This window comes from Castor canadensis, chromosome 13 (genome assembly GCF_047511655.1).
Source record: "Castor canadensis chromosome 13, mCasCan1.hap1v2, whole genome shotgun sequence".
Taxonomy (NCBI): domain Eukaryota; kingdom Metazoa; phylum Chordata; class Mammalia; order Rodentia; family Castoridae; genus Castor; species Castor canadensis.
The window spans coordinates 3,556,703-3,583,237 of NC_133398.1; the positions used below are offsets into that span (position 1 = coordinate 3,556,703).

A 26,535-nucleotide genomic window follows, 5' to 3' on the forward strand; every position below is an offset into this window, starting at 1 on the left:
AGGCCAGAGCCCCAGGTCACCTGGACTCCTCCTGGGTCCCCCTCCTGCTACATCCAACTGCCACCAAGCCCTCTTAGTGCTTTGCCCAGAGCACCTATCCCTTCCTCCCCAGCCTGACTGGCACAGAGGCTCTGAGGGTCCTTTACCTCTTCCACACCTGCCCACCATGCTGACCCCACCCTGCAGCCATGGGGGCCCCTGCACTCATTCACTCACCATTCAGATGGGAGTCACCAAGTGCCCTCTGTGGGCCAGGCACACTGTCTAGGCACCAAAACAAAGGAACAGACCAGACTGAACCCCTGTCTGGTGACTGCCATTTTGGAACACATAGTAGCAAAGGGATGAGGGCTACAGATGTGCCCACCCAGACTGAGGGGTGAGCTAATGGCCTGGATGGGTGGAAGGGGGGCTTTTGTTTAGGCAGGGGGTAAATATTCATCCCTGGGCCCCTGACCCTTGGAACTCAGAAGGTGAGGAGGAGCCATCAAAGGAGGCCGGGAAGGCTCAACCCGAAAGTACAGGCTGGGAGAGAGATGAGCAAGTGGCTGAGGACCCCTGCAGCAGCAGTAGCAGCTGGTTGGAATAGCAGCTCAGCCGGCTCCATCCCCAGGCAGCTCCACACATGCTAGGACATAGGGGCGCCAGGTGTGGTGGCTCATGCCTATAATCCCAGCCACTCAGAGGCAGGAAGATTGAGAGTTCAAGGCCAGCCTGGGGGAAAAAGTATTGATACCCTGTCTCAAAAACAAAATACAAAACAAAAGGGCTGGGGACGTGGCCCGAGTCGTAGAGCACTTACCTAGCATGTGCAAAAGTCTGAGCTCAATCGCAGTACAGGGACGTAGAGAACAAAAACAAAAACATGAGGGAAAAGGATGTAGAGAGCATTTCTGGGAGAAGGCTACAGCAGAGGAAGTTGGGTCATAAGCACAAGGCTCTGTGAAAGCTGACTCAGGCATGGCCTCCCTGCTGCCTGGCCAGGCTCTGTTGACCTCTCCCCTCCTGTCATGTCTTCCTCCTGCTCTCATGCTCCAAGCAGAATGAACTTTTCTGGTACTCAAACACTCTTTGCTCTGCCTGCCTCTGGGCCTTTGCACCTGCCATTTCCTCTGTTGGTGCTCTCTCCCAGCTCCCTCTACTCACCCTTTAGTTCTTAGTGTTCTGGTTGCTGTCTCAGGGCTGCCTCTCCTGCTGTCTTCCCCCCATTGGCACGCCAGATTGTCCCTCCTTCCATCCCCTGATGTCACTTGTCCATGCCCATCACCCCCACAAGACTGAAAACTCCACAAGGGCGAGAACCAGAGCCAGGCGCGGGATACACTACAGCTCAATGAGTATTTGCTGCTGAATTGTCGATAGATCACAAATGCCAAGCAGACGGTGGATGCTGCTAGGTCCCAGAAGAGCCGGCTCTCTCCAGGGCAGAGATCAAGAAAGGCTTACTCAAGGAGCGTGCCAACAAACAGCCAGGATTTCAGTAAGCAGAGCTGAAGGGGATTTCAGGGCCCAGGAATGGCACTAGCAAAGGGCCAGAGGTGGGAAAAGCTTGTGGTTGAGGGGCCAGGGCAACCACAGTTTACCCCACATGTTTAGGGGTCCCCAGAGGAGTCCCCAGGTGCAGAGCAAGGAGGCAATGGCGGTAACCTTGGACCATAGATATCTGGGGCCTGGAGCAGGAGAGCCACAGTCAGAGCTGTGTTCCAGAGTCTCCTTGAGTACTGATGAGATCCCTTAGAAGAGATGGGCTGCAGCAGAAAAAGCCCAGGAGCTATTCTGGAGAGCATGTCTGAAGGAGCCGACAAGAGCAGGAAGAACTACAGAACAGTCTGCATGGAATGATCTAATTTTGTTTAAAAAAAAACAAAGAAAGTAAGAAGAAGAAAAGTGTACATGTAAGCGTAGGCAGGGAAAGCCCAAGCTCTGCAGCCCCTGCAAGGCTGGAGCCCATCCCAGCGGCCACTGCTGTGGTCTTAGACCTCTCACACTGCTTCTGTGCTGGGTGCCTGGGGTGAGCATAACTGAGACAGTCCAGACTTCCCAAGGGAAATATAAGGGAGAGGTCACTGGGGCACCACTGACTCGCCAACATCCCAGGCCATGGGCTGTGTGAGGGCTGGGCCAGGGGCATTCATCCAGCCTGCTCCCTGGGACCCTGGATGAGGCAAGACTGTGTACCTGGTCATCACCAGGTCCCCAGCACAGCTCAGTAGACGCTATGGAAAGGAGACAGGGAAGGGTTGGAGATGGACACAATTCCCTGTCTTAAGATGAGGGACCAAGGCCCACGGTCCCTCATCTTAAGGATGAGAGTTGGGATTCCTAGATGGACGAGCATCAGTGTGTCCAGGGCTTCGGGGAGAGATGGAACCCACAGGCCTGAGCAGAGGCCTGACCCCAGGAGACGTGGAGCCAGGCCCTCTGGTGGTGAGAATGGGTCCTGAACTGTTTTGAGGACTCAATTAGGGAGTGTGTGAGGATGGTAGCTTGGACCAGGCAGTGGCAAAGGGCATGGACTGAAGCCCCTGAGGGCTTGCTGGGCCTTACCCCAGTCACCACCAGGTGAGGAGACTGCATTCTAGCAAGCAGATGATGCAGGAGTGGTCTCTGGGCTCAGGTGTGGCTCTGTGCACGGTTGCAGGGAGATGTGTGCTCTCCAGCAGGGCTGGGCCTCCGCTTGCCCAGTGTGACTGAACCTGGCTTAAGCTGGCCTCCTCCCCAGATCCCACCCCTCTGACTTGCTGACCCTCTGCTCTGACAGCCTCAGCAGTTCCCTTGTGTATCTCTGTTCCCACCCGACCTTCCAGCACCATCACGGCTCCCAGAGCAGGACCCAGCACCTTGCAGGGTGCCGTGAGTCCCCATGATGGCTGACTGGGTGCTTGTCTGGAAAAGTACAATGGAGTCCCAGGAGATGAGGGGCAGTGGCATTTCTGGAAAATCCCTGGAGCCCAGCCCCAAGCAAGCCAACCCTCAGGCATTCATAAAGCGCCTGCCATTTGCCAGGGCCTATGCATCACAGTGAGGCCTCAGGGAGCTCACAGGCACTGGGGAAGCCTGGCCAAAAAGCAACTCAGGCAGGGATATGGGGTGTGAAAAGCGTGGGCCAGGCACCCAGTGGAGCCATAAGGAGCGATAGCTTCCTGGATCAGAGAGAATTACCCACCTGCTGGGGAGTGGGCATCCCCAGAGCAGGTCTGACTTGAAGCAGAGGCAGCATGAGCAGGCCTAAGATGAGGGTCAGGGCTGATCCTAAGGAGTGGGGATTTCAATGGGGGGCACTGCTACTCTGACTCGGTGGCCTTTGAATCAGCAGTGTCAGTACTCCCTGAGAAGTAGTGAGGAATGAGCATTTTCAGCCCACCTAGACCAGAGTCAGAAGCCCTTGGGGGTAGAGCCAACAACAGGGAGTGGAGCCCTCCAGGGAACAATGAGGCACCCCAGGTTGGGGGGAGGCATAGACAGACCATGCTGAGGGCAGAGTCCCCAGGTTGGCAGAAATAGGAAGAAGTTCCAGGTGTGTGGCACCAGCAGGGGCGCTGTGGGTGTCACCTCAGCCACAGTCACTGACCTCAGACAACTAGAGGCCCACGCTCTGAGGTTAGGCCTGGGTGTGTCCCCCACTGGGTTAGGCCTAGTACATGGCAGAAGTTCCATCCTGAATGAAAGCAAGGCCCACTGTCATGGGCCCAAGATGGAGGTCGTTAAGGGCAGGGCTGGTGAGGGGATGTGTCACACCTGCTACTACCTAGAGGCTGCCCAGCCTGGGGCACAGACACTTGCCGAAAGAGTCATGGCAGCAGACATGCAGATAGCTGGCATGGCAGAGCAGGGTGGATCCTGGAAGGAGGGGTTCTGCCAACAGGATTGGCAGCTCTGGGCACCTGAATGGGCCTTGAACAACAGATCAGGATGCCCCAGTGACTGGGCCACGCCTTTCCCAGGGCCCTGCCTGCCCACTCAGGGTCCCAGGAGATTTGCTTTCTGAAAGGTCAGGAGAAAGGCCAGTGTTCCTTTTCAACCCAGACCCACAGGTCCCGCTTCTGTTGCCACCCCCCACCCCCAGAGGGGTCCTCAGTATGGCCTGAACTTTCTGCCTGGGGTCAGAGTTCTGGGGCTACACTGGGGTCTGCTGTGTCTTCTGAGATCTACAGAGCACTCTGGGCAGAGCTGGGAGAGGATGAGGAGGCCTCAACTACTCCCCCAAGAGGCTATAGGAGCTGCTGCTGACAGCCACGTGCAGGGAGCCCTCCCCTGGGTCATCATGCCTTGGAATTTGCCTCCTGCCCTCTAGTCCTGCTGTTTGCTGTTACCTCTCTGGCATGAGGCACACAGAACACACTCAAAGTGATAGAGGTCGGGACCAGGAGAGGTGGCTCAAGCCTGTACTCCCAGGTACTTGGGAGGCACAGATCAGGATTGTGGTACAAAGGCAGCCTGGGGAAAAAAGTTAGCAAGACCCCAATCTCATCTCAACAAATCTGTTTTTCTTGTCTTTTTTGATGGTACTAAGATTTGAAGTGGGACTTCACGCTTGCTAGGCAGGCACTCGACCTCTTGGACCACTCCTCCAGCCCTCACCAAATATTCTGGGTGTGCGTGTTTATAATCACAGAAGGCCATAGGTAGGAGGATCACAGTTCAAAACCTTCCCTAGCCAAAAATGTGAGGCCCTACTGGAAAAATAAAGCGAAAAAGGGCTGGTGATGTGGCTCAACTGGTAGAGCGCCTGCCTAGCAAGCACAAGACCCCACTTCAAATCTCAGTACTACCAAAAAGAAAAATCTGACCAAGGTCAAGAAAATGAGCCAATGCATAGCCAGAACAGGGACAGGTGGCAGCCTGGTCAGGCTCCGTAGAGCGAATGGATGTGGTCGGTCCATCTGGATACCCAGGAGAGACCCAACCAGAGGTCATGCAGGCCCAGAGCAACCAGGGATCTGGCACATACCTGCTGTCCCCTTCAGCAGGAAAGCTTGAAGAAGGAAGTCCACCAGTTTGGACTCGCTACCTCACCTTGCCCCCAAAGCTAGGCTCCTCACTCTGTGGCCAGCTGCATGGCCGAGGGGTCAGGAAGGAGCCCAGTCCTGTAAGATTTGGGAGGCATCACCACCAAGCCTGAGTCTGTCAGCTCCTCTCTCTGGGGCTCAGAGTTGAATCTGAGGGGCTGACATGGTGGTGGGCAAAGGCCTGGACTTGGCCCCTGGCTGGGTCTTCCTCTCTGTGCCCCACCTCTCTTCTTTGCCTGAGGACGCTCTAGAACCTGTGCAGCATGCCTGTGAGGGTTGACCAAATGCTGGTACGCAGAGCACAAATGGGGTGCAGAGGGTTTCAGTGAGCCTGGCCCAGCCCTCCTCCTGTCTGCATTCCAGGACCAGGAGCTGCACTCAGTTCTTGGAAGAAGTTGAAGGAAAAAAAAAGGAAGAACGTAAGTCCAACAGCAGAAAGGGTTTAAGCAACTCAACTTCTGCACGTTGTTATCTTTAAGGGAGCTAAGCCCCAGTTTGCCTGGGCTCGTCTCACACACACACACACACACACACACACACACACACACACACACACACACACACAGAGCCCGTCTGACATGGTGCCTGTGATAGGGAAATCACAGCCCTGAAAGCTCTTAAATGGTGCAGAGACAGGGGGCGGGGGGCAGACAGCACACCAGATGTTGCTACCACACCCAGAGCATGTAGTGTTTGCCCCCATGGTCCCCAGCCTCAGCCACTTGCACAGATGTGGTCCCTACTGTGTGCTGCTATACTGACCCCTGGTGGCCGGAAGACTGCAAGCAAGTGGAAAGCACTTCCTTCCTGGGCGTTCACCTCTGCCCATGTCTTTCCACCCACAGGAAGCAGAGGTCTAGGAACAAGAGAAAGGACATCAGCTCCGGGGTTATGCACTCCCTCACCCCCATCCCTAACGTGTGATCTCACAGGCTTTCTTTTTTCAGTGCTGAGCTGTCAGTTTCTTTGTCTACAAAATGGGCTAATACCCTGCCAGGACTACCCTAGGACTAAAGGAGATGTTGGTAAAGGGTTCTATGCCCCTCCTGGTGCAGAGGCTCGTACAGAATGCCTCCTTACTCTTACTATGGGGCACTGGGGAGCCATTCAGGGTGTTTGAGTGAGGCAGTAACCTGTTCAGACTTCAGGGTTGAGGAAACTCAGCAGAGCAACACAGGATGGCAGGGTGGGAGCCCCAAGTCAGGAGATTATTCAGGTCTTGGGGATTTTGGATGTCTCCTCTATTAAACAGTTACAGCGTTAGACTCGGCAAGACCAACAGTTGCGCATGAGTTTTTCACACAAGGGCCAGGAGATGTCTGAGGGCTTCTGGGAGCAGTTGCTGAGCTTAGCATCTGGGAGCCCCATCCCTGCCCTGCTCCCACAGCCCCTCCTCCTACACCTTGGACCTAGGGGCAATTCAGGTGGCTGGCTGTGTGCAACCCTCTCTGAGGCAAATGTGTGAGTGTCCCTGACCAAGTCAGTTCTCTGGGAGATACAGCCACCCCTGTGCACTGGAGCGGGTGGGCGAGACACTCCTACACTGCTGAGCCTGGCCCTTGGGTCACACATGTGGGCACAGCCCAGGTAAGTGGGAGCATCAGTCAGAAACTAAAGAAACTGTCAGCCAGGCTTGGTAGTGGTGATGATAAGTGGCTTTAGTTTTGGATCGGGTACTCCTGAGGCCTCACACAACATGGTAGCCTGTCCACTCAGTGTGCCGAAGCAGCTTCTCACCTTTTCCCCTGTCAGGTGGCGGCAAGAGGTCCCAGAAGAGCCTGGGAGGCCCTCTTTCACCCTTGTTCACATTCCTGTCTTTCACTTTCCCTCTCCCTCCCTCCACTGCCTCCTGCCCCAGTGTCTCCCAGAGGCCCTGGGGAAGGAAGGGAGGCCTCAATCTGGAAAAATGAATTCCAGGTCAGGCAGAAGCTGACTCAGGGTGAGGGGACCCAGCTCCTCCAGACAGGAAGCTCAGGTTCCTGCCATGCCTGTGGGGGCGGCACCACTCATCTCTAGGAGGCCCGGGGAGCAGCCCTGCCCCATGCCTCACTGGACCAGCTCTCCATCTGTGCCAAAGGCCAGAGCCCAGGCCCCGCACTGTGTGACCCATGGTTTGCTGCTCAACCTATACAGGGTGCCTGGGAATATTGGATGCCATTGCACTCTGTCCGGGACTGGAGGCCCAGGAACCCCAAAACTGGGGTTGCCTGCCTCCCTCAGGCAGTGGGAGGTTAAGCCTGGTGGCTGGTCCTGCTGGGACAAACACGTGCTCCTTCCTGTTTCTTGTTTCCCTCCTAGGACAATGGTGTCTGCTTGGCTCCTCTCCTCCATGTCCACAGCGTCCACCAGGCTTCCCTGCCCAGCTCCAAGCCCTGCTCATGGTGGGCCAGGCAGGGCTCTGGTGCTGGGATGACTCTGGCTTTGCAGCTCTCTGGCCTTAAACCAGCTGGAGTTGGTCTTCAGTGTGGCCTCCAAGCACAGACTCCAGACAGAGGTGGCTTTGAGCTCCAGAGTGGCTCTTGATGGCACAAGGACAGTGTGCCTGTTGCTCAGGTTTTCTGCTTGCTCTGTGGGTGGTGTCACCCCTCTGGACTCAGTTTACTTCTTAGAAAATGTGTAGGCTCATCTCCCTGCAAAGAAGTGTGTAGAGCTCACCTCCCAGACCGTGTGGGGAGCTTCCTGTCTGCCCCTTCAGTTCACTCTGCCACCAGGGAAGGTCATCGCCCTGGGGGAGCTGTAGGGTGAAATGAGATCCATACAACAGATGCGCCCAGCACCATGTGGCACAGAGAGCTTCCTGCTGGTTCTTATCAGGCAGAGAAAGGAAGAGACTCCCAGTCCTCATCACACCCTGCTCCAGCCTCCCTCCTCACCCGACTCCTGGTCGGCCAGGTCCAACATGGAAATTCCTGTTCAATCCCCAGGAGTGATTCATCCACACGCTTGCGCCGAGCCTCCACTGTGGGCCCTACTCTGTCCTCCCAGTGCACTCTGGGGCTGACCCCAGGGCTCTTCAGCTAGGGTCTGGGAAGAGCTTCCACACACCTGTGAGGGCCCAAGAGCGGCCAGTGGAATGTCTGGGTCCCTGTGCTCTTTCTGGGGGACCCTCAGGGAATCCAGACCACCACATTGGCAATGTTTCCCCACCCTACCCTGGGCCTGGCTGCACTAAGTCCCCTGCTGTGGACATTTTCTGGGTTTCCTGGATGATCATGAGCCCCTGAAAATCCCAGCCAGGCCTTCCTGAGCTCAGGGGGCTGATCTGGGCTGAGGATGACGCTTGGGGGAGACATTCCAGGCGTTGCTGGGAGCCAGCCCACCCCCAGCCAGCTCTGGATAATATCTCCTCTCCAAGACCAAGCAGGGCAGCACCGTACTGCCTACCACTTCCCTGTCTATTTATTACGGAGCACAGGAATCTGGGAGCCCGCAGAGCGTGAAATTAGGAAGGAGAAGGTCTAGACAGGAACTCTGCGGGCCGCTCTCTGCTCTTGGATAGTGGGGCCTTGAGCTCCCAGGTAGCAGGACCGCTTTGCAACCAACCAGATGTGTTTGTGGAAAAGGGTCTGAGTCCCCATGAGCCCTCGAGGAGACACCAACACAGGAAAAGCCTGTGAGGCAGCAAATCTGGGTTCACAGCCCAACTGTACACTAGGTCCCCCAGAGCCAACCCTGTCTGTCCTGGCCTCAGTGCCCCCATCTGGTACCACCCTCACTTGACTGGAGAGGCTGCTTGCTAAACCAGCAGGTTCTAGGCCTCTATGCCCCTGATTCAGCCCATCTGTGCTTACCAGGTCCCCAGTTCTGGTGTCTGGTAGAGGTGGAAGAGGCTGGGATAAGTGAACCAGCAGTCCGGCCAGTGTAGAGGGGCAGAGTTTGGCTTCTGCTTGGCTTCTGCAGGGGTGCTGGGCATCTCAGGTGAGCGAGGCAGACAGAAGCCTTCATTAAGCCTGGCTGGGTGCCCCGCACCATGTGAGGCACTGACGAGGGCTGGTGTGGGGTGCAGAATAAATAGACCATGGAAGGCTCAGACCTCGAGGCACTCAGGGTGGGATGATGCAAGAAGGACAGAAAAAGAGAAGCCCAAGGCGAAGTATAGGACATGTGGTACAGATGGCAGTGGCACAGGGGGGGCTGCTGCCAGGGGAGGGGGCTCCAGGGGGAAAGGCAGGTGGAGGCGCGTCTGGTTCTGCTGCCAGGTGTTTCCTGCCCAGCCCCGCCCCCCCAGCTCCACACCACTTGGGCCTCTGTGCAGGAGACAAGGAGAGCTTGTAAACGGCTACCCAGACGGAAGGGGCCCCTCGCCCACCAGGGCCCCTTCCCCAGACTCCAGGAGTGGGGGTGGGAGGTGCACAGAGGGGCCCCATCTCACAGCCTGTCCTGGAACAAATCGGGGTTGGGGATGGGAAGCAATGCTGTTTATAAAGCTTTAAAACCGTTTATGGTCCCAGGGGGCAGATTAACAATTCTGTGAGATTCTCACCAAATTGCCTTGGCTGGCAGCGGGGGACTTTGGAATTGCATGGAGTTGCAAACAGGCAGGCAGTATGGTGGCCTCTGCCAGGCTGTCACTAGACCTGCCGGCACTTCTCGGCCTGGGCTGTTCCCGCAGGCCCAGTCCTTCCTGTCCTGGACCAGTGGAGACGGCAGTCCTTTCCGGGACTGGCTCAGAAGCCTCCCCTCCTCCAGGAAGCTCCCCAGTTCCCTCCCCAACTCAGTACCACTGTCTTTACCCCCAAGCCTCAAAACCCTCCTGTTCTTCTCAAAGCCCTCCTGTTCTTCTCAGAACCCATGTCGGGGAAGCCACAGGAACCAAAGGGTCCGTAGGCCTTTTCTTGGTCATCTTGACTTACTGGGTGGCACTTCTCACATCCATGACTGTCAAACTTTGTTGTGCACAAGGACCACCTAGACCTCTGCGAGGCTAGTTAAAAATGCAGACCCTGGGTAGCTGGAGGAGTCCATTGGCTAAACCTAGCCATACCCATGTTACAGATAAGGGAGTTGAAACCCAGTGAAAGTCCTGATCTGAGGTCTCCCAGCAAGGTACTCAGGATGACTCCCCACCTGGGGGGTGCCATATGCCACGTGGAATGCAGCTGGGTGGGGGTCCTAACTCTCAAGGAGGGGTGGAAAGAACAGCTTGGGGGGAGGGGCAGCAGGGAGCTGGGGAGGCAGGCAACTGGCCTCTAGTTGATCTTCTTACTCCATTGAATGGAAGGGTGTGGTATGTGTTGAAGAAGTTCTAGAAGGCTTCCTGGAAGAGGAAGACGTGCTGGGCTTTGATGGTACAGTTCTGCAGGGAAGGTCATCTCAGAGGGTGAGGCACAGCAAGAGCTGACCTCTGAGGACTGAGGGAGGCCATGTTGCTCTCAGGACTGTCTGGAGTTAACTGGATGATGTCAGGCAGGCGTGAGTGGAGCTGCCGATGGTGGGTGCGTCTGTGCCGGGCCTGGCCCTAGGACCTGGCGCCCATCACAGTCGCAGGCATTGCTGCTCCTCGGCGTGCGTGTATCTCTAGAGTGAGGCTGAGACACTCCAGCTGGATGGCCTGGGTGTTGGAGCAGCGGCTGCTGACAGCCCTGGGCACCCTGCCTGAGCTGGTACCCTTCCTGTCACGCTGCGAAGCTGCCTGCTGCTGGAAGGGACCCAGCCCTGAGGAGCTGTGGCCTGGGCCTGAGAGCCAGGAGGATCGAGGGACCAGCTATCTCTTAGTCCTGGGACAGAAGTTTGGTTGTGGGCATGGCCAACTCCATGCTCACATGGCCCCAGAGAGGGGCACAGGGTAACAGCACACTGGCCTCTGGCAGAATCCTCAACATTCATTCACTTTATAGAAGGAGGAACTGAGGCAGGGAGAAATGGGGCCCATCCTGACAGCTAACTGGAGGCAGAATCGGGCTGGCAGTCAGGGGTCCTGTCCGAATGCACTGCCTAGGTGCCCACCCTTCCTTGTCCCAAGGGAGTCCCTCAGCCCTGCCATACCTCCTGCAACTCTGTCCTCCCAGAAACCCCAGCCAGCATCTGTGGGGTACACTTGACTGGGGCACACGCTGCCCTGTGGAGCCTGGTCCCAGCCCCTGTGGCTATCAGCAAGCCCTGGCCATGGTCAGTGGTGGGGTGGGTCACTGGGGGACACTGAATTCAGACCCTGCAGGCCACTCGCAACCCTCTGTGCCTCCCCCTGCTGGCTTTCCAAGTCCAGGGAGTTTCTCCCCTTGCAATGGGGCTATAATGGTCTTTTCTAAGTGCAAATAGCAGAAAGCCACTCAGGATGACATCTTCACAGACTCGGGAGCCACTTGGGCCTCAGTCAGGACACCCACTGGGCTTCTCAACATCTATATGCCCCTAACGTCCACTCCACCCCCCAGTTCCTTCTGGCTGTCCACATGTGTGGCTGAAAATGCTGATCCTGGCCAGTGACCAGCAGGGACCAGCCAGTGTCTCCAAAGAGAAGCTGGCATCCTAACCTGGACTGCATGTTCACCTCAAACCCAATAAGCTGTGGCCAATGACAGCAGCAGGGGTACAAATGTGGCCACCACCATCTTGGCTCAGGGACAGAACACAAAGAGGGCCATGGCAAGGCTGGGCCAGCACCCCCAAAACTGTCAGCTGCAGTGTGTTCCCACACGGTGCTGTGGGAGTCAGGATGTTCATACAAAGGGGACTTGGGACTCAGCAATCAGGGGAGAGGATGTCCCAGGAAGGGTGGTAGGACAGATCTGGTTCTGACCCCTAGTTTTGCTGGTACTGGTGTCAGGCTGTGGCTTGTTCATCTCCAAGAGTGGGTAGCCACTGTGGTTGGTGTGGGTCTCAGAAGGCCTGCCTGCAAATGTCAGGCTGAATGATGAAAATAGGGATGGCATCATTGCCTGGAAGGCTCTGGACTCCCTGCACAGGAAGTAGGGCCCGTGTCCCCTGCTTGCTGGAATGACACGTGCAGACCAGCCTTGCCCTGATGGGGTGCTTGGGTTTACCTGGACCTCCCAGGTGGCCTCTGCCCTTCTGATCCTCTCCCCTGCAGCATCAGGATCTCAGCAGCTACCCTGCCCTCCCAGGCTGCCCTGACCACTAAGGAGGCCTCTTTAGGGTCCCTTCTACTGGCCCAGGAAGTCAGTGCCCTTGCATCCCAAAGGACAGGCGAGAACACGGCAGTTGAGCCCAGTGCCCTCGGCAACTGTCTGCTTGGCTTCATCCCACCTCCATCAAGAGTGTGCTACGCACTTAAAGAGCAGGCAGGACACTCTACCCCTGCCAGTTGCCTCCACTGCACGTCCACTCCCGGGTCTTGCACTGCCGGCCAGTTGGCCTCAGCTGCCCTGGGAAGCTGAGGTGGACTGGAGTTGCCAGGCAGAGTGCCCAGGAATGCACGGGGTCCCTGGGGCTCCTTTCCTTGTCTGTATCTGACAGCGTGTCTGCACCCATTGTCTCACTGCTTTGGGTCTGTCTGGATTTGCCTGTCTGCACCTCAGTCTGTCTGTATTTGGAGCTGTCCCTGTGTCCGTCTGAGTCCTCTATCTTCCTGCTTTGAGTGTATCTGGATCTGTCAGTTGTCTGTCCGTTGGGGATCTGGGTTCTAGTCCCAGCTTTCCTCTGACTCACAGCGTGGCCTGTGCAAGCCTCTCCCTGTTGGTATGTGTCCTTGTCCCCCTCCAACTGTACTGGGGATCCTTCTGGACTCTGCCTGGCTGTTGCACTCCGCCAAGCCCCGCAGACTCTACAGCTGTCTACAGACACCCCCTATGCCCACCCACCCTGACCTAGACTCAAGTCTCTGAACCAAAATCCTGTCTGTCAGTTATTCTCACACTTTCCTGGAAGAGGGTTAATTGGCCCAAATCCATCAAGTCTTTGGCAGGTTTACCAAAGACTCTAGAAACATGCACAGCACACAGCTCTACACATCTCTGTAATAGCTAACAGTGAGAGACGGTGCGCACGGGCGTGTGCCCAGCCGCAGGCTCCTCTGCCTGAAGGCATGACACAGTCCTGAAGGGCTCAGGCAAGCCCTGAGTGGCTCCAGAGGGCTCCCCAAGGACATCTGCCATAGCCCTGGGGACAGACCACCATAGGAAGGGGCAGAAGAACATGTAGAAAAACACTTTCTTTTAAAATGGAAGGGAAACATATCTGCTCATTTGTTCAGGAAGAAACTGTGAAAAGACCCAGAACTAAGTAAACTTGTTCTCCCAGCAAAGCCAGGGAAGGGCAGGGATGGAAGGAAGGCTCTGAAGGCACCTGGCTTTGTGCTCTGGATTTTGGGACCCAATGTTTTCTAATTACATTAATTTTTAAAATCAAAACAAACTGAAAAAAAAGAGAACCCGAGTATGGGATTGGTGGGAAAAGATACACTAAGAATTATTTCCAATGACTAGAAAGCTTTTTAAAAACTTTTTGAGACAGGATCTCATTATGTAGCCCAGGCTAGCTTATAACTCACCACCCTCCTGTCTTGGCCTCCCAAATGCTGGGATTATAGGCATGGATCTCTACATCCAGCTTTTTTTTTTTTTTTTTTTGTGGAACTGGGATTTGAACTCAAGGCTTTGTGCTTACAAAGCAGACCCTCGGCTTGAGCCACACCTCCAGGCCATTTTGCTCTAGTTATTTTTGGAGATGGGGTCTCACAAACTATCTGCCTGGGCTGCCCTTGAATGGAGATCCTCTTGATCTCAGCCTCCCAAATAAATGCCAGGATTATAGGCTTGAGCTACCAGCGCTCAGAAATGCCCAGCCATGCTGAAAGTGTTTTGACTCCACCTCATTAAAAGGGTAAGCACAAAAAGAATAAAGAAATGTCACAGTCCTTTCAGAAGACTTGTCAGGAAATATAGGTGATGTTATTCCAAAATTATTTACAAATAAGTTCATGTTGTTAGGAAACTGTAAAAGTCATCAAATTTTAATGAGTGAAAACACAGGAATCCCTAATTTAAGTGGAAATGTCAGTATGAACTCGTGTTTTAGTGTTCCTCCTGATAAAAAATAAAAAAGTGTCATCAAGAACATCTGTGACCACGGTGACCCAGGAGCGATGAGAACCTCCTGCCCAATGGTGTTCTCTGCAAAACTGTGAATCTATGAAGTCACATCCAGGAGCCACCTTGGAGGGCCCTCCAAACCCACAGTCCACCGGGACCATATGAATATCAAAAACAACGATGACTGCCGTGGATCAAAACCATCAAATAACAAATAGTGTTGCAGTGATCGTCCAGAACAACCCAACCTATGGGCGTGGCTTATTCTGAAAAGAGGTAGTGGTGAGAATTGGGTGTCTAGGCCTTTGGAACTTTATTTGGAAGAACCAGAGTGAATAACAGTGGGGAAAGTAGCAGCACAGTGAAATCACTGTTCTACACATGCTTATGAAATAATGTAGCCAGGTCACGCTAAAATGCCTCAGTGGAAGATTGGTGGGGAACTTGACATGGGCCAGTGCCACAACATAAGAGACCGCAGACAATGGCAGCAAAGGTGACACAAAAAATCCAGCTTAGAGGACCAAGCAGCAGTAGAGGACCATGTTAACTGTCACACAGAGAAACCCAGCCAACTCCAGTACATAGGAAATTCTGCAAGACAAATGACCTGGTTTCTTCTCCAGCAGAAGGAAAGCAGGTAAGAACTGAACAGTTCTAGAGTAAAAACGAACCAAACGCAAGCCAGTCATGACTTGCACAAACCAACTGTGGAAAAGGCATCAAGGAGATGACAAGACAAGGCCACACAGAGGGGGCATTTTTCTAAGTCCTCACCTGTCATTTTGCACGGAAGTGTTTATGGGTAAACTGAGATGTGCTGGGATTTCCTTTAAAATACTCCCTCCACCCTGGGAATGGAAGAAGGTATATGCTTGCCCCAGCAACTTCTGGCTTAGGAGGGAGGGCACCAGGAAGGGTTGTAAAGTGGTTGTTAAGAGTTTCTTCAACTGAGACCAGCCATGGCAAGAACATTCACCTGCAGAAAAGGAGCAAATCCTGCAATGAGGGTGCGTGTGGTCTGAAGGCATTGATCAGCATGTACCCGACAGAGGGAACCAAACCAGAGCACACTGACCACAGGCTCCACTTCCTGTATGGCTTCTTGGCCACTTTGTAAAAAAAAAAAAAAAAAAAGGCTCGTAACGGGCAGGTCCTTAGGCCTAGAAGTCCCCTTTTAAGAATTTATCCTAGAAAAGGAATTGAGGTAGGGTCCATAAGGCACAAGGTTCCCCACTCTTACCTGCAACATCACTGAAAATTGTTTTGCTAAAATGCAAGCACCCTAAATGCCAAAAGGGTTTCCAGGTTTGAAAGATGAAAAGGTCCTGGAGAGCAAAGTTCCCTGGTGGTACTGAAGTTGACACTTAAAAATGGTGAGAATGGCAAGTTTTATGTCCTGTGCATTTTGCCAAATATTTTAAAGAAAGGGGATCAGTTGTGCTAAACAATGGAACATGGACAGAAACTATGTTGCAGAAGAAAATTTAACAATATGGAGCAATAAGGGTGACCTGCTTTAGGTGCAAAAGCAGGAAGGCAGGTTAGAAAACCCTGTATTCAGCTCAACTGCATGGCAAGGGCACCCGTCATTATGACAGTGCATGCTCTGCCGGGTACTGGTGAATTCTTCACAGAAGCCCATGCTGTCAGAGGTTTCCACCTCTGACAGATAGGGAAACCAAGGCCGAGCAAGCCCTGGCTCTCCTCCCACCTGCCCTATCCCAGCCACGCTCCTGGCTCTGGTGTGTGTGTCCTGGGGTGTTTTCTTTTCCCTTCAGTGGGTCTTCTCGGCTTTCTGAAACAGAATAGGTGGCTTTTGCAAAGGGGTGCCAGTGATGCTGTGAGGCTGGTGTCTCTTGCAGGCTGTTGATGGAGAAGTGGGCGGATGACAGCCGGGACTGTGGTCATCACTGGGGGCATCTTGGCGACTGTAATTCTACTGTGCATCATAGCAGTTCTGTGCTACTGTCGGCTCCAGGTACTCCCCAGGGCTGGAGGGGACAGGCCAAGGGTGGGAGCCCCCGCAGAGGGCAGAGACCAGGACGGAGGGTGGGAGGGAAGCAGCCAGGTCTCTGAGAAGGTGTGGCAGACAGCCCTGGTGGGGTCTGTACCTATGGGACCTAGTGACAACACCCCCTGTTCACCTCTCTCTGAGGCCCCACACAGTACCCCAGTGTCCCCTTCCCCACCTGTATTTTAGAGCTGGCTGAGGCCCCCACATGTTCTGAGAAAGGGGGAGCTTTGTCCAGGGCAGAGCAGCAAGCCCAGGGCCAGTGACTAGACTCTGAGGCCAGACGGGGACTGCCCAGGCCGCCTGCCCCTCTGTGCTTCAATTTCCCCACCTGTGAAATGGAGATGAGAATCGCACCTGCCTTGGAGCTGCTGCGTGGGTGAGATAAACTATTCAGCGCAGAGTGCTTAGCGCCAAGCCCAGCCTGAGTGAGACCCAGGGATGGTGGTTGAGCAGGAGAGGTGTCTGAGCAGGGCCACCCCGGTCTTGGGGGCTGTGCAACGCAGTCACCCAGCCCTCTGCCCCCAGTACTACTGCTGCAAGAAGGACGAGTCGGAGGAGGACGAGGAGGAGCCGGACTTCGCAGTGCACTCACACCTGCCGCCATTGCATTCCAATCGCAACCTGGTGCTGACCAACGGGCCCGCGCTGTACCCGGCCACCGCCACCTCCTTCAGCCAGAAGTCCCCACAGGCCCGTGCTCTCTGCCGCAGCTGCTCCTACTACGAGCCACCCACCTTCTTCCTGCAGGAGCCTGAGGACGAGGACGAGGGTGTGCGCAACGGCGGGGGCCGAGTGGCCTACAAGAGCATCAGCCAGGAGGACGTGGAGCTGCCCCCCGGGGGATTCGGGGCCCTGCAGGCCCTCAACCCCAACCGCCTCTCGGCCATGCGTGAGGCTTTCTCCCGGAGCCGCAGCGTCAGCACAGACGTGTGACCGTGTGGCGGGAGCCCACTGGTCCTGGGACCATGGCAGGATCCCCACAGTGCAGCACCCTGGCCCCAGGCTGGGACGGGGGTTCTGCAGGTCCTTCTTCACGTCCCTGCCCTTGGGGGGACCTGGGCGTGGGAAGCCCCCCAGCCCTCTGCAGGGATAAGGCTCAGTGAACACAGGTGTGGCTGCGGGGGGTAGGGGCAGCAGAGGCAGGAAGTTAGACCCAATGACAGGGCGGGCAGGTGAGCGCAGCAAGGAGGCAGGGTTCGGCTTCCGTTTCTCAGAGCTAAGAAGTTGACCTCTTTCAACTCCAGAAACCAGTCCATCCCTGACTGTGACCTCAGCCGTCACTGCTGCCTGGCCCTTGGGCTTCCTATCTGTTCATGGGAGGGATAGCTTCCAAGGAGCCAGGGCCTGCAGCCCAGGCCTTCCCTGGCAGCTGTGAACCAAGTATTCTGCTTTCCACCGTGAACTTGGCTTCCTTCTCCCTGCTCTCCCCACTCTCCTTCACACTCCCTCTCTCTCTAGTGCCCCTTCCTCTCTCACACCTGCCCAGTGTTGGGACACCCACTGCAGACAGGCAGGAACCCCCTAGAAGGGAGAGTTTGGGGCAGTAGCTTTCTTGGGGAATTTGCTTGGCTCTGTTCCACTTTTTGGTGAGGAGGGTAAAGGGATGGGGAGGGTACTGCTTTGGGAGAGTCAACACTGAAATTCATACACCCAGTGCTCAGCCCTGAACTCAACCAAAAGACAGACAGACACCCAGAGAGGAGGCTGAGGTGTGGAAGGCAAACACAGCTGTGGCCCAGGGTTTCAAAGGCCCTCTAACTGGCTTTGTGACTTCTTCAATTCCTGGGCCTCTGTCTCCCCATCTGTGTGCACTAGCCTCACAGAGGAATTTAAGCTCTCTCAGTGGAAACCAAGGTCTCCAGGGGAGACAGCCACAGGTCACCCCCCCTCCCCCCCGTCTACTTGCTCCTTACTTGGAGCAAGACTCCAGACTCAGCTCCTGCCTAGCCAGCCAGAGCTTGCCTCATCTATGCCCACACTGGTCTGAGCCCTAGCTCAGAGCAGGGAGCTAGGGTCTCCCTGGGAATTCTGACCCCTCTCCAGACCCTCCACTGGCTGAGGAAATGATACCCAGTGGCCACCCCAGGGAGAAGCCCCAAGCCCAGGGCACTAGCCGTCGGAATGCAGTGCCCCTCCCACACAGAAGGTGGCAACAGTCTCTCTCTGGGAAGTGTGACCCCAAGAATCTCTTCTGTCTTGGGGTTCTTTCTCCCCTGGGGCTGGGCTGTGGAGCCCCAGGGTGGGTCAAGCTCCCCAGGAAAGGCAGCTTCCTAAAAGACAAGGCCTGGAGTGCCCTGGCTGCCCCTGAGCCAGGCAGCCTAGCAGGCCTCTTCTCGCTCTTATTTGACAGCACTGGGAAGTTTGTTACCAGAGGCACTGGACGGAGTTAGTGAACACCTGCTATGTTTGGCATTTTCCATTTTTTTTTCCTCCTCTCTGTCTCCTCCTGCATCAGTTGGACCTGCCAACTGAATTCACTGTCAGAAGTCCAGTCACTCCTCTCCCCCTCCTACTTCCTTTGTCCCATCCCAAGGAGTTTGTGATCATCAACTTGTGGGGTGGGGTGAGGGCTGTGGGGGGGTACTCCTGGGCTGTTCTGTTTCCACCTCCTTTCTGGCCTCTGCCCTCTCTGCATCCATTCATAGATCCCTTTGAAATGAAATGAACATCCATCCCTCCCAGCTTACTCAATGCCACCTTGGGCCTGCTGGGGGAGCCGCTGGACTCCCTGAGAAAAGCAAAAGCCAATAAACGTGTCTCCCACACTCCTGCTCTGAGTCTTCGGTCCACCTAAGTTCCTACAGGTGCCAACCCTTCCCGGGATCCCTGGGCAGAGTTGGCCTTTGTAATCCAGAGGGGCTGGGAGCAGCTCTCTGGTGAGGGGTATCACGGCAGGCCCCCTTTGGTTTTTAGTTCCCATTGTTAGCATCTCTCTGCCTCCTCCCCACCCCTCCATTCTTCTTCTGTCCTTACTTCCTTCCTCTCCTACTCTTTCCGGCCAACACTTGCTGTACGCCAGCCTCTGGACCAGGCACTTCATCACTGCTGCCTAGTTTTATCTTTCTGAGAGCCCATGAAGTAGTGAGCATGATCACCCCATACGGGGTACAAGAGAGAGGAGTGGGCAGAGGCTCCAGTCCCCTGGGATATAGGAACACTGCCTGTGGGTGGCAGAAGGGCCCTGTCCTTCCTCCCTCCCCTGCATCCTCTACACCCCTGCTCTCATGCTTGAGGTTCTAAGCAGTTGTTTGGCTGTTTCCTCTTCCACACCCTTCCAAACCAGGAAAAGCCAGTCTGAAACAGCAAAACCCTCCAGAGGCCCCTGTGTCCCTTGCTCACAAGTTCAGATTAGGTAGTCTTTCCCTGAAGTCCAGAGATGGTCACAGGTGCTCTTGGTGGCCCCAGCCTGTGCCCTGCCACTTGCCTATCTCCTCTGTTTCCCAGAACACCTGAGGGCGAGGGCTCTGCTCCTTAGCTAAAGCTCAGTTTACAATGGGGTCCCCACCATAGACCCTCAGGTCCCCTATGGGTCCCCATGTCAGCTGATGATGGGCTTGAAGTTCCAGCCTATTCTAACTCTGGCATGGTCCTGATGCCCCAGCGCCCCTTCCTGTAGGCTCCCCCCATCTTTTTGTTGCCTTTTGCCTGCTTTTTGCATCTGCCTTCCTCACCCCTACCTGTCCCTGTACCCCTTGTGAAACGAGAGATACAGCACAGCCTCACCCCAGCTCTCCCTCAAGGCCTCCCACCTCCCCTGCCAGAAGCAACCGAGACTCCACAATGCAACCATAAATACAACCATTTTATTAACATACACCAATGAGTACTGAGGACGATTACAGGGATGCCCCACTGTCCATAACCAAATGCACCAAGAGAAAGAGGGTCTCTTCCAGGGCATAGAGTACATGGTCCTTCCAAGCGCAGAAGCTCCAGTGAGGGAGGCCAGGCCAGTGCTAGGTCATGACATAGAGTCCCCTGGAAGGAGTGCGCCTCAATACTGGCAGGGGCAGGGCAGCCCGGGCCTCCTCAGCTGCTCCAGAGCCTCTTCTTCAACCCCAAGGCTGCTGATGGAGGGAGCCCCCACTTTCCAGGTCATCTGTAAGTCACATTGAGAGAGCCCGGCCTGGACTGTGAGCAGGTCTCACTATGCTGGGCTTTGGGCTAGGTCCCCTTGAGGGCAGGCCACACATACAGGATCCTCCCGGCTCTAGTACAGCTTCCCGAGGCAGGACAGCTCCATCCAGGGAGGAGCTGGTGGGCACTGAGGCCTCTTCCCTGGGACCGAGCCCAGGCCCACAGCATGAAAGTCACTTCTTGTCGGCCAAGGCTCAGTGTCACATCTTCACAGCCTGGTGATGCCCTGCAGGACTGGTGTCCAGGGTGGGACCCCAGGTCAGGGCACTTGGGTTTCAGGAGCTGAGCACCAGGCCTAGGAGTGGGGAGGCCTGCAGGAGCGGCAGCAGGCCTTGCTGTAGTACCAATGGCCACAGAGGTTTACCTTGATGGCCAGGGCACAGTTGGTGCCCGGCTGGTCCTGGCAGCTGTCATCTGGGGAAGAGACACAGTCCAGACAGGGGGACATTGGATGGGGTGTCAGGGAACCTCATCCTCCCCCTGCATCCTCCCCCAACAGCAGGAGCTTCCTCCATCACAGGGCATCCCCGGCAGGAGGCATCTGTGGACAGGTTGACCCCACGGCCCATTTCCTCCAGGTGCAAAGGCCACAAGCCACCCACTGCAGGTCTCCAGTTCTAACTCTCTGCCATCCCTTCTCTGTCTCTGCCCCTCCCCCAAGAAGTCCTGGATCCTGTTCAGTGGCTCCTGTTCAGAGACTGGGACCTGGGGCAGTCAATGAACACCTTCCAGAGGGCTGAAAATTCCTAAGGCCCACATGAGCCTCCCCCTCTGACTTAGTATGTGAAAAAGAGAACTCACCCACCCTTGCAGGAGGATGGCACACTGTCCATCATCCAGGTGTTAAGCCAAAGACCTTGATTAACCCCTGCCTCCCTGCCTCTTGGGGGCCACTTGGGCTGGGGTTCCACAGCTGCACTCTCATACAAGGCTGATGCTCTTCCCAACGTATAGGTTTTAGAATGGCTTTCTGGGATCCATGGCCCCCACGAGGCCTCTCCTTCCAGCTGGGCCTGGCCAGACCAAAGGGAACCTTTGCTCCCACCACACCAGCATCCATCTCTTCAGCTGGTTCTCCCAACTGATACCTGGTCATCTGTCGGACTCTGGCTCTGCCCATACCTCTTCTGGGCAGCCCTAGTCCTATCCTCAGCCTTCTCCCTTCTCACCTGGGGGCTCTGTGGGGCAAGGCTGCAGGTCACAGGCCTGTCTGCCCACAGGCTTCACCAGTGGGTCACAGCCGCGGACGATGTCAGTCCCCTGGTAACACTTCACATCTCGCATTCTCACACCCACCCCGCAGGTCTTGGTGCACTGAGGTAGGAGAGGCAGACAGACAGATGCACAGCAAAGCCCCCCACCTTGAGGGGGAGAGGGAGCCTCACCACCCAGACTCACGCTTCCCCACCGGCTGTTACTCAACAGCTGACCCAGGGCACACCAAGCTCCTTGGAACCCACAGCCTGCAGCTGGAGCTGAGTGGAGGTGGCAATGGAGGGAAGGGCACTGTAGGGCAGTCAGGAGACTCTGATCCTCACCCCCCAGTACTGCCTCTGTTTCCCCAGATGCACAGTGAGGGTGTGGTCCCTTTTCTCTTGACTATATCCTAGTGGGTTTCTGATCCTGGATCTGTGATGTGGCCCATTTGCTATGGACCAATAAAATGCAGCCCCAAAGCCCTTGCCCCACCCCTGCCCCACAGAAAGCCTGCTGAGCTGTCCAGAACACCAGGGACATCTGCTGACCCCGATTCCCCCACTGTCCTCCTGCCAAGATCCTTCAAGTGATGGCTTTCTGACGTAAGTGACCCCACATCACCAGGGTACATCTGGGATCTGAGTCCTGAGTTTCCTGAGGTGGGGGGAGGCTCCTGTCCCAGGTTCACCCCCAGTCTGTGTGCAAAGGCATGGGGAGAAGGCCTGGCAGGAACCATCCTCCTGCCTGCCTGACCTAAGCCTAGGGAGTGGCCCAGTCTGGAGGCAAGAAGAGGCTGGCTTGGCACCGGTGACCAGAAGACAGTCTGGCTTTGGCATATGCCTGAGGAACTTTGGACATGTCCCTGCAGATGGGCCAGCTCCCAGCAGGTCCTTGGCACCCACTCCTCTGTCCCAGGGAGTAGACGGGACAGTGCAGCTAAAGGAACACACACTAAGTCAGTATACAGAATTATGGGGGGCCATGGAAAAGGGGCACTGTCCCACCAGGGACAGAAATGATGGAAGCCCACATGCCTACTTCCATCTGTGCCAGCCACCCCTATCTTCCTCTGCTACCTCCTCATCGGGACAGTAAGCCGGCACCCTTCCCTCCCCATGCTCCTTTCCAGTGCTTCTCTCTTCATGGTCCAGCAGCCAGCATGGTATTTGCACTGAGCATCTGAGTACAGGTCCTCCCAAGTACAGGTCTTGGCTTGGCTCCCTGGGCCCTCCAGCCTCCCCAGATCCCTTCTCCCAGCTGGGCCCAGTCAAGTCAGGTAAAAGGGACCTTCACTCCCGCCACACCTGTATCTGTCTCTCTAGCTGGTTCTCCCCACTGACACTTCTCATCTCTCAGGCCCTGGATCTGCGCACACCTCCCTCCTCCTCACCTCCTCAAACCCTCACATTGAGGTCTTAGGTTTGGGGATTTGGCACCCACCTGTCCCAGCACCTGAGGTCCCGGCCATAGAACCCCTATTCTCCAGCCCCTGCCCAGTGACTCTCAAAGACAGCTCTGGGCTTCCCACATCCTCTCACACAGGAGTGCCACTGCTGCCAGAGGATATGTGGGCCATTGTATGAGGCTTTGAAATGAGTTAATAAAAGCTGACATCCCAGACACAACTGCTTCTGTGTGTCAGGAAGGCTGGGGTGCTGACAAACTCTGGGGCTCTGGAGTGGACTCTGAAGACAGAGGGTTCAAGGAGCAGACCAGCAGAGGTACAATCACTCAGAGAATTGGGTGGGGCCTAAATGCCCTACCAGAACCTGTGAATCGAGGCTCCTCACTCCTCAGGGCTCCCTGCTCTGGGTTTCTTAGGACAGGCTGGCTTGGGGCCTCTCAACAGTTTGCAGACTCCTCAGCCCCCTGGGTTTAACTTAGGGTTCCTCTATCCATTATACTCCCAGTAATGCAGGACCACATGAGGTCTGATAGTCCTCTGAACTTCATTTTCTTCCTCTAAGAAAGGGAAAAGGAACCCCTTCTAGGGATGTGACTTGGGAAGGAGGAGACCTCAGGCCAAATGCTGCCCACCAGCAGGTAGAGAGTGAAATCAAATCTTAGCTCATAGAGTAACACACATAGTGTGCACCCAGTGTCCAGAGGCTGGGGGCTGGTGGGGATGAGGGGGTGCACTGAGAATCCCACAGAACTGAGCAGGGGCCAGTGTCAGGAAAGCTGCTGCCCTGCCCTTTGGCACAGTGTCCTGACCCAGTGTCTTGACCAGGGCACAAACCCTGCCATTACCCTGTATCCCCACATCTGGTGTCTTTGTTTTGGCTGCGCCCACCTGGGTCTGTCTGCCCCATGGAGGTCATCAAACATACACGCTACCAAATACATCACTTAAAGGCCACAATTTGAGGCCAGAAGTTACCAATAGCATTGAGATCTGGTAGCACTGGGAGAGGGACACATGGGGCAGAAGGAGAGATACTGTGGAGGGATCAGAACTCAGGCCTAGCTTGAGGCAGCCTCAGAAGAGGATGCCGGGCACTCACCTCTGACCAGGGGCTGGTGTACCACTTGAAGCAGGGCCTCTCAAAGCACGTACTCTCCTCAGGGGGCTTCCTAGCCAGTCCACACTCAGGGCCGCTGCGCGTCTGTGGCTTCCCATTGGCCAGCTCCATACAGAGGACCAGCCGCTTCTTCACGCCACGCCCACAGGTAGTGTTGCACTGAGGAGGGGCCACACTGGATGGGTCAGTACCACAGGCTAGAAGAGCCAGGACCCCGGCCGTGGCACCTCCAGTGACAACAGTTTGATCAATGGGATTTGGGTGAAAATGCTTAGATCAATAGGTAAATTAGCTGAGAACTCTCTATTCAATAACCATTTGGCCAGAAAGGATTTGATCAAAAGCAAATTTAGCTCCAAACCATCTGTTTGGAAACAAATTTGCTAATGACAATTTGGCCAAGGATGATTTGGCCAAAATCAATTCAGGAGAAAACAATTTGGCACAATTGGTTGGTTAATGGTAATCTGCCTGAAACAACTGGCTGAGAGCAATTCGTCCAAATGGCAAGTCGGTGACAACAAGGGTTGGAGGGTTTGGGAAACAAGTGGGTGAGGATAACAAAAACATCACCCAGGTCCTGTGGACTAACAGCAAATGCATCCACACCCCTTGTCCCTGGTTTTGTGTCCACTGGGATCTGGGGCCCAGGGAGGGGCCACTGCCAACCCTGCAAACATCACTAAGGTGGGATTGTTAGAGTTGGGAGATTGTAAGCCATTTTCCTGCCTTTTTTGGATTTTTGTATTTCAAATTAATTTTTCATGGAATCACACCTAGTAATTTGCAATGAATTCCTTCTTGTGACCAAAGCACCCTTCCAGCCCTTGGCTTTCAGACACATTCTCTCTGGCCCCACACTCCCTGGACAGAAGGAGGCCCTGCACGGGCTCCAAGGGCACTCACCCGCTCCCAGTCCTGGGCCAGCCAGTGTGCTGGACAGTTCTTGTCTCCACAGGGGTGGATGGCCAGAGGCTTGGTCTCGGTCTGGCACTGGGACTCAGGGACCACCCGTCCGTCACTGGTCTTACAGTACACGTGTCTGATGGTGCGGCCCTGCCCACAGCTCCCACTGCACTGCAGGAGCAGAACTCAGAGTTAGAGGGGCCACTCCACAAGACCCCCACCCACATCATCCCCAAGGGAACAGAAAGGCTCCCAGGGCAGCATGGGGAATCAGTTGCCGTGGTAACCACTTTTTAAATAACATTTTCTGTTCTAATTACAGAAATAACATGCTCAGTGCAAAACACACACAGAGAAAAGCACAGCTCAAAAGGTCACATGCGCCCCCTCCCCCCAGAGGTGACCTAGGCAAGCATCTGAGCAGCTCTCTTCCAGACAGATGAGCCAGAAACAGAAACAGAAAGATATAGACAGACAAAGACAGGGAGAAAGACACAGAGATAAACAAGGAGAGAGACAGAGACAAAGACATAGAGACAGACAAGGAGAGAGACACAGAGACAAAAATAAAGACAGAAGGACAGAGATAGGGAAAAAGTCACAGCTATAAAGACAGAAGAAAGAAAGAGACAAGACAGATAGAGACAGACATAGAGAGGCAGAGACAAAGAGAAAGACCGAAGGACAGAGAGAAAGAGAAACAAAGGCACACAGAGAGAGACAGAGAGGTCACAGAAGGGGACTTGTGTTTGGATAAGGGTTTGATGCCTCATGAGAGCCGGAGAGAGGTCAGTATGCACTCTTTTCCCTTATCTTCATTCCAGAAAGATGAGGAAACTAGGAGCATGAGGCAGAGCCCTCGGGTCCCTTCCCTAGCCGCACGCCCCAGACTCTGCTGCCCTCACCGGTCCCCAGTCCGAGACGGTCCACTGGCGGTCACAGGGGGGCCCAGTGCAGTTCTTCTCCCCGACAGGCCTGGTGTTGGGGTCACACAGCTTCTCGTCCTCCGAGCAGCGGATGTCCCTGGTCACCACACTGCGCTCCCCGCACTTGGCTGTGCACTGTGAGGAAGTAGGGTGAGGGGCAGCGGGGCACACACGCTCAGGCCCTCACCACCCCTCGGTTTTGCCAAACCGCTCACCTCAGACCACTCGGACATCTCCCACTGCGGCCCGCAGGCCGGGTTGCGGCAAGTCTTGCGCTCCTCGGGACGCACGGCCTCAGCGGCCTCGCACAGGTCACTGTACACGGAGCTGTCGAAGCCGGGGGACAGCATCTTCCAGCAACGCACGATGCGGAACTGGTAGCCCTCGCCACAGGTCCGAGAACACTCACTCCAGCTGCTGGTTTCCCATCTGCCTCGGGGGTGGGGATGGCCCTCAGTGACCTCTTCTTACAGCTGGGACCCTCATACCCCATGCCCCAGAGGCTCTAAACCACAACAGGCCAAGCCAGACAGGAAGGGAGGAGGCTCAACGGTGGAGACTGCTGCTGTGATGACCCTGTGGTCTTTACTTAATGAGGCAGCATCTGCATAATGTGTGGCCTGCTGGAGCCTGAGCCACCTCCAGACCCACAGCTTTGTTCCCTTGTCCACTCTGTTCCTGTCCCACTGCCCTCCCCACCTGCCACACCCCCTGGAGACCATGGCCCAGAGTCCCAAGCCCCTTTATGCCCTGCTGGGTCACAAAGGTGGCTCTGACCCCACAGAACTCTGATTCCCCACAAGCAGTGGTGAAACAAACAGAAGGCACAGC

At 55.4% G+C, this 26,535-nt stretch overlaps 2 protein-coding genes across 12 annotated transcripts in view; one reads left to right on the plus strand and one right to left on the minus strand.

Annotated features, from left to right (window-relative positions):
- The window catches only part of Fam163b (family with sequence similarity 163 member B), a 31,126-nt gene extending 11,303 nt beyond the window's left edge, over positions 1–19,823 (plus strand). Inside the window, exons 2-3 of the mRNA XM_020153617.2 lie at positions 15,865–15,980; positions 16,542–19,823. Of these exons, the coding sequence (XP_020009206.2) occupies positions 15,888–15,980; positions 16,542–16,949 (501 nt within the window). The 5' untranslated portion in view covers positions 15,865–15,887 and the 3' untranslated portion in view covers positions 16,950–19,823. The remainder of the gene's footprint in view (positions 1–15,864; positions 15,981–16,541) is intronic.
- The window catches only part of Adamtsl2 (ADAMTS like 2), a 32,321-nt gene continuing 25,583 nt past the window's right edge, over positions 19,798–26,535 (minus strand). For 10 of the 11 annotated variants that reach the window (XM_074052883.1, XM_074052882.1, XM_074052884.1 and 7 more), the window contains 6 exons: positions 25,920–26,133; positions 25,684–25,839; positions 24,779–24,949; positions 23,855–24,031; positions 21,323–21,467; positions 19,798–20,567 (listed from right to left, as the gene is read on the minus strand). In XM_074052883.1, coding sequence (XP_073908984.1) covers positions 20,449–20,567; positions 21,323–21,467; positions 23,855–24,031; positions 24,779–24,949; positions 25,684–25,839; positions 25,920–26,133 — 982 coding nt within the window. In that variant the 3' untranslated portion in view covers positions 19,798–20,448. The remainder of the gene's footprint in view (positions 20,568–21,322; positions 21,468–23,854; positions 24,032–24,778; positions 24,950–25,683; positions 25,840–25,919; positions 26,134–26,535) is intronic. The other variant, XM_020153639.2, reaches the window with a different exon arrangement.